The sequence below is a fragment of the Candoia aspera genome, chromosome 1, assembly GCF_035149785.1.
Source record: "Candoia aspera isolate rCanAsp1 chromosome 1, rCanAsp1.hap2, whole genome shotgun sequence".
NCBI lineage: Eukaryota > Metazoa > Chordata > Lepidosauria > Squamata > Boidae > Candoia > Candoia aspera.
Window position 1 is genome coordinate 295,013,320 of NC_086153.1, and position 9,906 is coordinate 295,023,225.

At 39.5% G+C, this 9,906-nt stretch overlaps 1 protein-coding gene across 1 annotated transcript; it reads left to right on the forward strand.

Annotated features, from left to right (window-relative positions):
- Positions 1-329: 329 nt before the first annotated feature.
- VRTN (vertebrae development associated) lies at positions 330-2,361 on the forward strand. Its single transcript, XM_063293592.1, has one exon. It carries the CDS (start codon positions 331-333, stop codon positions 2,359-2,361), a length of 2,031 nt encoding a protein of 676 aa, XP_063149662.1. The 5' UTR covers position 330.
- Positions 2,362-9,906: the final 7,545 nt, after the last annotated feature.

The window sequence follows — 9,906 nt, forward strand, 5'->3', positions numbered from 1 at the left end:
TTTATAAAATATGAAATAGTCTTAAATCTGCAGTCCAGTGTAAAATTAACCATGGTGCAATCTTATGAATGTTTTCTTGGGAGTAAACTCTGTTTAATTCAGTATTCTAATCCATAGGATTTTGCACCAGCTTCCATAAAAACATCTCTTAGTTTGGACTTTGCCCATTAATTATATATAGATCCTTGTTTTTGAAATGCTTTAGAAATGCAGATATTTGCCAAGACAGAGCAGCATAACTGCATCTCTCTAAGTAGTTTGCTGAGCCATGTAGGCAAAATCTGTGCAAAACATGACATTTTAATTCTTCAAACTTTTCTGTATTTCAGAATGATCCAGCGACACCAACTAGTACAGTCTGTGCTCCAGGAGCTGCAGGAGGCGACTGAATGCTTTGGGCTAGAGGGATTAACTAGCGCAGCCTTGGAATCTGAGAGGACGTTGTCCTCTTTTTCATTACCCAGCTATTGTGGGAGGCAGTTCCAGGAAGAGCTGGAAGTTGACCGCGTAGCTAAAAGTCTCTACCCAGAAGATGCTCCTCACAATATGTTGCCTTTAGTTTGCAAAGGTGATGGGAACCACTTGTTTGAGGCAGCAAGTGTGCTGTTGTGGGGTAACACTAGCTTAAGTCTGGAGTTACAGGTCCGCACAGCTGTGGAAATGTTGCTTCACAAGCAGTACTATTTCAATGGCATGATTGATTCCAAAGTGATGCTGCAAGCTGCTCGCTACTCTCTTTGCACAGAGGAATCTCCTGAGATGACTAACTTACCTCTGGCCATCCTAGAGGCTATCTTTGATGCTGACATTAAAGCCACTTGCTTCCCTGGCACCTATGCCAACATGTGGCATGTGTATGCTCTGGCATCTGTATTGCAGTGCAACATTTATTCCATCTACCCAATGAGTAACCTTAAGATACGGCCATACTTCAACCGACTCATCCGACCTAGAAAGTGTAGCTTGCAAATCTCTACACTTCACATCATGTGGTCAGGGCAGCAGCTTTCTTCTCAGGTTTTCAAAGCTCAATACTTTGTACCTGTCATTGGTCTGGAAGAGCTGGAACCCACAACATCCCTTCCAGAACCTCAGGTTCAGCCTGTGAAGACGCTGGAGTTGCTGAACAAGGATCCTCAGGTGACTTACTCTAACCTACGTGAAAGATATAGCATTACCAAAAGCACCTTCTATCGATGGAAACGCCAGTCACAAGAACATAGACAGAAAGCAGCTGCCAGATTTGCAGCCAAACACTTCTTGCAATCCTGCTTTCAGGAGGGCACCACTGTTCCTCTTCAACACTTCCGACAGTTGTTCCCAGAAATCTCTCGCTCCACTTACTATGCCTGGAAGCATGAGATGCAAAGTGTCATCAGTCGTGAGGTCTCTTCCTCTTCTGATGTTGTCTTGTCCAAGGATCCTCATATGTACAAGCTTCAGGCTAGTCCAGATGGTGCAGCAAAATCTGAAGGAGGCCAGAGCTCAAAAAGTCTCCTGAATCATACCAAAAATGGGACCTCCATGCAAGGAGCCAAGTCTTATCTGGAAAAATGCATTTCCATGAATAGTCTTGTGCCATACAGAAACTTTAAGCATAGCTTTCCTGGCATCTCCAGATCAACATATTATAACTGGAGGAGAAAAGCCATCAAAGGGAACCCAAATTTCAAGCCTTCCCAACCTCTTTCTGTAACCCAGAAATCTCTTAGGACCAGGAATCCGTATCTGTCACTAAAGCCAGGAAAGCTGCCTAATATGAAGATGGTCAGTGGACAACGTCCAGAGCCCCAAATTCTCATGGGTATTAAGCCATCTCTATACAGTTGGCCAAAGCAACTTCGTGAGTTGGCCAGGAAGCGTGTTTGCCAGTGGAAAATGCCTTTCTGTAAGTTTCGCCTGCGTTATCCTAGTGTTTCTTCTACAGCCTATTGGTTTTGGAGAAAAAAAAGTGTCAGGGAGACCAAAAAACATTGCCTTTCCTCAAGAACAGTTTCCCAAAATTTGCAACAGACTCCTACTTCTTCTGAGATTAGTGGAAAGGCAGAGCTTAAATTCCTTTCCACACAGCCAAAAGAGTTTGCTCCAGTGTCTGTGGATAAGCAGATGCCTAAATCCTACAGCAATACAATTCCAGGTTATCCAACATCTGAAAAAGTCAATAGCAGCATGTTTGTAATGGATGTGATTGCCACAGCTCAGTTCAAAGCCCAGGCCAAGCTGTTTCTCCAGCAGCGTTTTGAATCAAAGACCTTTCCAACATACAAGGAGTTCAGAGCCCACTTTCCCCTAACGGCACGCTCCACTTACTACATGTGGAAACGTGCCCTTCATGATGGGCTAACTCTAGTGGATGCTTAGGCTAGTTAAGATAAGCTGTCTCATCAATGAAACATTCTACAAGCAGCTATTTTTGTCTTTGTTTGTGGATTTGTTACCTTGGTTTCCAGATCTTTACATCATCTCTGCTGCAGAGTCCTAAGCTTGGGGAAAGGAAGAAAGAATATTGGGGATGAGATATTCTTTTTGTGTTAAAATGAAATCAAGCTTTTTGTTTATTATTATTTTTTAAATCTGAATGTACTGGCAAGCTATATGTGAAGGGTTCTTGAGTCTATTCATAAGTTTGTGTCCTGCTGCTCTACTTTTCACTGAGTTTGACCTATGTTTCATTTTTTAATAGGTAATTCTGACCCACAGTCTTTAGGTTTGGATATGTACCCTTTTCACAAGACAAATTATTAGCTTTACTGACTCAACTGATGAGTATAATGCATGTTATGGCTTCTTCCAGGATATATTCTGCTCTGTGTAAATGCATGTTGTAAACAAGAGAGATTCATTAAAAAACTAAACAAATGAAAATCAAGTTGCCCTAGTGTTTTTGGAAAAAAGTGGAGGTTATATGTCCAAGAATTCAGCTTGGAAGGGCAGATTATAATTTCTTTTTGATGGAGGGTAGAGAGATTGCTGATACAGAAGAGAGAGAAAACTTTACTATCCTTTTCAGAAGATACCTGAGAAACCTTTCTGTGAGACAACCTAGTATGTTATAGGGGAGTGCTATTCAGTGGACACCAAACTCAAAATAAGCATTTTCCTCTTGGCCTACTTTTTGAGCTTCGTTAAAATAATGGAGGAAAGGGTAGTCCAGCCCAGCTCAACTTGGGAAGAGAGGTACACAAATATCTCCCTCAGCCAGTTCTTCCCCTATTCTACTCCAAAATTATCTGTGGAATCCTGAGCCATCTCTGTGTGGAATTCTTGAACACTGGCAATACAGAAATCATTTCCCCCCGAACTGGCACATTTAGGTGTTAAGACTGTAGGTCCCAGAGGCTGTGTTGGCTGGGAATTGAGTGTTGTACTCTCAATACATTTGGAGTTCCCAGGTTTGTGAAGCCTCCTGAAGATCTTTTTTCCCCAACATTGCACCCCCTGATGTCTGAAGACTGCAGCTTCCAGACACATCAGTAAGATACAAGATTAGGGAAGACTGATGGAGATGCTTTGCTCAAAATAGAATGTATGTTGTATGTTTCTGCTTGCTTTGTACACTGCTCAAACACTAAGAATGCTTGAACAGCTAATTAACTGATAAGCCTATAGATCATTTAGATATTCTTGAGATAACGTAGTTTCCATGTGGCAATTATATTTGATAACTACTTTTTTGCAACAGGGAGGGATAGCTTAAGTTTCCTTCAATAATAAGTTCCTATGCTGTGGGAGTACTTTTCATCGTAAGACTAAAAGCATGATTTTGCAAACTGACAGACTCAGCAGGTGGCAATCTTGTATTGTGAAATTGAGAAATGGTAGCATATATATACAAATCCACCCATTATGCTATTTCCATTCTAGGTAAGCAATGTTATACAATGCACAGAAAAGGATAAGAAATAGTAAGCCAAATAACTTTATAAAAATAAGGGGTAGAAGAGGATATACAGCTGATCTATTTACACTAAGGTTGTACTGTGTTTCTGGTCCAAAGCCAAAAAGGTGTTTTGGAACTGGTGTGTGCATGCTGTTGGCACCTCCTGACTGAAACATACATTTTCCTAGGATTGCATGTCTATTGTGTGCGCCCGAGAAAAGTTGCAGCTTCTTTAAAGAGGGGCTGCTCTGATGAAGAAACTTTGGATCTGAAGTACTGTATATTCCTGGTTTACATCACCACCATTCACTACACCTCTCTGTAACTTTCAGTCCTTTCACACCATTCTTGCTTCTTCAAAAGACATACGCTATCTTTTTCTTATCTCTTTCTGAGGATTTCATCATCCACCCTTGATTTTCTTAGTCTTCCTCTTGACTTAATCATATTTTGTTTACTTGTATGTTTTGCAATTCACTTCTCATACATTCTTTAAAAACCACCTCAACATATTTCTTCTGTACTACACTGTCAGCCCTTGAGGTAGGCCAGGTCAGGAAACAGACTCCACAAGGACTATTGTACCTCTATTGTTGCAGGGTATAATGACAGACCTTTGAAAGTCTGACAAAGATTCTCCCTCCTCTTACTAAAAGAAAGCAGGGCAGTCTTAAGTTTCTTTCTCACTCCCACCTCCTTTCAGGGCTAAGCTGGTGTTTAACGAATGGTGGTTGAAAACCTTCTTCAAGGCCAACTCCATACTTCTCTATACAGACACTCATTCTTATATTGACACTATATTCCTCAGCACCCATTCATTCTTAACTACCATTGTTTACCAAACAACTTCTTAAATATCTCATTCTTACTGCATTCAGCTTTATTTGCATGTTTTAAAATTTCTCCAGTTTCCTATGTTTAATAAACATGTCAAGGAACATACATTCATTTACTTGCTCTAGTTTTTCACCATTTCTGGTTGTTCAGACCAATCACTGGGGTTCGATACCTAGATTTTCAGATTCATACTCTTACATTGCATTGTACAATCTAGCTTGCAAATAATTTGGGTTCTCAGCCACCAACATGGCATCCTCTGATACAAAAGTCTGTGTATATTCACATCCCCAATACACATCATCATAAGTCTTCCTTATATATTAATCCATAAATATATTAATCAATCAAGTGGATATCACACATCCTTGTCTTAGTGCCTGCTCAGTGTTGAACCATTCGCTAAGTATTCTGCCTATTTCCAAACATGCTGTACTTCCATCATATGCAGCTCTTTTTGTATTCAGCAACCAACCTTCAAATCCATATTCATGTAAAACATTCCATTATGGATTTCTTGGAATATAGTCCAGGTTTGCTATACATATTTAGTAGTTGAGTTCTGCATGCTTTGTGAAAACCTATAATTCTACAATTCAAGCCTAAACATTTTATCATACACTTTCTTTCAATTAACAAGCATACATGTTCTCAATTTATTGCTCACATATACTGTATTTCTCAATAACCTCCTAAAGAGCAAAGATAGTCTATGTACTCCCTTCCCAGTCTATAGCTGAACCAAACTTCTCAATTGTTCATTGACTTTTCTTGTATTCTTTAAATCACAATTCTACCAAACATTTTCTCAGACACACTTAAACAATCCCGTCTATAGTTTTTGCATTCACACCTGCTTTCTTTCCATTAGTATAGGGGAACAATAGCAGCATTATTTCAATAATTAGGAATATAGACAGTCTTCACACGTGTTAAACAAGTCATGAAGCCACTCCATTTTTTAATATTTCTCCACTTACCACGTCTACACATGCAACCTGTTTTTCAACATTCTTATAACCTTTATAACTTCCTTTTCATCATTTTTTTCTTGGACACGAACATTTATTGTATTATTTCAGTTGTGCTCTTAATGTACATTTCCATATAAACCTCTAAAAGGATCTTGCCACAAGTTCCTCACTTCAGTTTCACCCAGAATTATTTGATCACTTTTATTTTTAATTTCATCTACTCTACCAGAGGTTTCTTAGTTAGTCCTCTTTGCCCACTTACAGAACAATTTTTTTTATTTCCAGCAAAATTGCTTTTTCTTTTTCTCTTTTAATCATCACTATTCCTTGTTCTCTTTGTCTACATTCTTTGCATTTTCATTGTCTTACATACACTTTTTCCTCATCCACAGCCTCTTTCATAATTTAATTAAATGTACTTTTCATACTTCACATTAGCGTAACTTAGAGGCACTTTGTAACATAATTGTCTTTATTTTGTTCCAAGCAGTTTCCATATCCTCTTTCCTTATGTCCTTTTCCCATTCATTCTGTAGGGAGAGTAGTTTCCTTCCAATGCTTTGTCATATATGATTCATACTTTCTCTTGCTGCAGGTGTTTCTGCATTCAGCAGAACCTTTTCCAAGCAATTGTTCAGTAAATAATCATTATCCTCATTCATTTTGGGCTATGCAAATGGCCCAGGCACTTTCATTTCATTCCCCCATCTCATATATTCATCTCTTGTAACTGAATATTTGTTCAGGATCTCATTCATTCAGAATGTAGCACAATTTTTCCTATTATTACCATCAATGGAGCATAACGTGCAAGTATCACCAGCCTGTGTATTCCTACCTTCATATGCACCCACAACACCCATCATGTCAGTTCAGTATTTTTGTTTACACTTAGCTCTCATTCATAATTAAACCTACACTTAATTTCCATGCACGTATTCATTAGTTTCACTCCACAAGATCATACAATTCATTCAGATCTATTACATTCTTCTTCTTACATTCACAGACACTTTCCCCCATTTTATTCATTAACTCATGATTTATTACATTTATATTCCAATTTGCAATCTTCCATATGCTATGGGCATCCCAGATAGCCCTACAGATATTCATTTCCTCCAGCCATTATGGGTTTGATCAACTGAGGCTTTCACACAATGGGTTTATTAAGAAGTTAACATGTAGACTAGGTTACCAGGCTTAGTTGCACCAATGTCTCATGTAGCATTACCTGCCAATGTTAAAGACAATTCTGGCCAGTTTTGCATGTGCCAGGCTTTCTGATCTAGAGACTACCTTATAATTCAACATACCGTTGGCCACATCCCATCAACAAGGAGGTATATGTAGTGTAGTGACATGCTAGAGCAGCTTTTCTTGACTTTTTTACCCTGAAGGAACCCTTGAAATAATTTTCAGGTCTCAGGGAACCCCTTGTGTGTGAAACAGTTGGTGCACCAGTTGTGCCCTTTCCTAGATTGGTGGGCACTTCAGACACTCACTCATGCCCTGGTCACCTCACAGCTTGATTACTGCAATGCGCTCTATGTGGGGCTGCCCTTGAAGACCATCCAGAAGCTTCAGCTAGTCCAGAATGTAGTGGCACAGGCAGTGATGGGCACCGGGGTATGCCCATATAACACCTCTGCTTTGAGAGCTGTACTGGTTGTCAGTTTGCTTCTGGGTGCAATTCAAGGTGTTGGTCGCTACCTATAAAGCCCTATATGGCATAGGGCCTGATTACTTGAGGGACTGCCTGTCACCCATAGTATCTGCTTGGCTGGTTCGATCTGGAAGGTTTGGTGTGCTCCGGGTTCCGTCGCTTAAACAATGCCACCTATAGGGATCTTGGAAGCATGCCTTCTCTGTAGCAGCTCCTACCCTCTGGAATTCAAATGGCCCCCACCCACTGGTATTTCAAAGGACCCTGAAGATGTGGCTCTTTGCCTAGGCTTTGGGGGAGGACAATGGACAGCCCTTTTTTTCCTTTTCCTTGTTCCCATCCAGGTTTGTTCTCTTTGCCATCTCTGTTCGTTTTGTGTTGTTTTTGTGTTGTTCCTTGCTTTTAAATGTTTTTTTTAAATTTGTAAACCACTCAGAGTAGCTGGAAGTCAGGTAGCATATAAATTTAATATATCATCATCATTGTCAAAGCGGCAGGCTGGCAGTGGAGTTAAGGTGCACAAAAACTGTGCCTTTTCCTAGCTCAGCTGTCAACCCTGGGTATAGCATTCTTCACACCTGCTTTCCATATCAGCAGTGGTCTCCACTACTTTCCCGTAATGGACAGGTAACTGTGCTGCATAAGCCTTGTTGTGCAATGCAATCCACATAGCTAGCTTCCCATAGTAACCTGGGGTATCTTCCTTCTGGAAAGGACCACCTATTTGTCTTTCCAGGATATTCTTCATGCTTATAGTTTTAAGCTCAAGTTCATAGCCAGATTGTGAGAAACTGCTGCTTTCCTGCATTCCCTAAAAAAATGACCCAAATCCTTCAGGATCCAGATTATGGTGTGTCTCTCATGTTACAGTCAGTCCACTAAAACTTGCATCTGCAAGAGAAATCAAATAGAACAGAAGCTCTGTAGGACAAAGAAAGAATCTTGTAAGACATATGATTAGGTCTATGACATTACTTTTGATTTAAGAGAGGAGAATATGGGGCTTTGTGGATGCAGCCTATGCCTTTTTGTTGTGTTTTCTTTGCCCAAGTGTTACATCAAGGGAAATTTAATTAATTCAATTTATATGGCTGCTCATCTCAAATTCATTACTCTGGGCAGCTAACAACAGTTAAAAACACCATAAGACATATAACAATAGGAGCAAGGCAAACATAATTGGCAGCCAAGGTAAAAAAAACAAAATAAAACAACCAACAACAAATCCACACAGCCATAGCATGGGCTCTGACACACATCCAGATCTCCAAGCTTGGTGACACAGCCAAGTCTTTAAGGCCGCATGGAAGGCCGGCAGGGTTGGGGTCAATCTAATCTAATCTAATCATGCAGGAAGTGTGCCTAAGATTCAGCTTAATTCTGTAACCTCCCAGATGTGCTGAAATTTTAAAGGAATGTTAATGTTTTTGATTGTGCTCTGAACCAGTTGGAATCAAGGGGCATAGAAATGTTAATAATAAATAAATATATGTCTTGTCCTGTTTCTACTAACCACAAAAAAAGAGAAAAGAGAAAAACCACTTTGGGCTCCTCCTTTGATCAGTGTAAATCTGGCATATCTCTCTGGGGTTACAAGATTTTGCTAGACAATTTTTTCTTTAGTTCCTAGCTCAGTTTGAGGCCATCATATTGTATGATTTGCTAGTTTGAACAAAACTGAGTTTCTCAGGAGGCTGGATTTGTTTTGGTGCCAGTCTTTTTTCATACAGATATGAAATACATACAACTTTAAAAACATGATTTCTAGGATAAGGGCAGATTCTTGATAGCAGCTCAATTACTTATATTCCCAAGCTGCAACAGCTCTTGAGGTCTGAGTTCTACTTGCATGAAATTTGGCAGCAGGTAAAAGGGGACGTTTATTGAACAGTTCTTCTTTTCTTTCTTAACAGGTCTTGATTTTTAGTAGTCATAGTGCTAGCTGTCTCCTTGCTGATGAGCTGGTTTGTGTAGTCTAGGTTCAAAAGCCTTTGAAGCCTTTTTTTCCACAAAAGTAGTTGTATTCCAGAGAGTTCTCCTCATTATATTTTATGGTTGAAAAATATCAGATCTGTGATTGCCTGTGTCTTGAATATTCTACCCTACTGGAAAGTTGTAACAGGTATGAAGTATATGATAGTTCATTGGCATATGTTAAGGGTATCTTGCAAGACTACCAAGACATAGTGGAGCATTAAGCCCAGCAGGTTAGACAGTGACTAAACCTGCCATTCTAAATACATCTCTTAAGATGTAAACTCTGATGAAGGCAAAAGGACATATTTCTAAGACCTATATAGGATTCTGTGGTAAACTGTAGAAATGCTCATTCCAAAATTAAAAATGAATCTTTTTAGGATCAAGACTTAAATACTTTTCTTGTTCTTAAGATACCTGTTATCATGAGGACTAAAAATCTTTAACGTTTTAATTTGTCAGAGTATGCATTTAAGAAAGGATTTGTGGTGCCCCCTGTCAAGTCATAGCAATACTCTTGAATAGATTTAGATAGTTTGTTGGAATGGATATTGCTTTTGGCAGAACTTCAG

Excerpts from the sequence above, each read along its gene's own strand:
- VRTN (XM_063293592.1), top strand. The coding sequence starts at position 331 with ATGATCCAGCGACACCAACTAGTACAGTCTGTGCTCCAGGAGCTGCAG.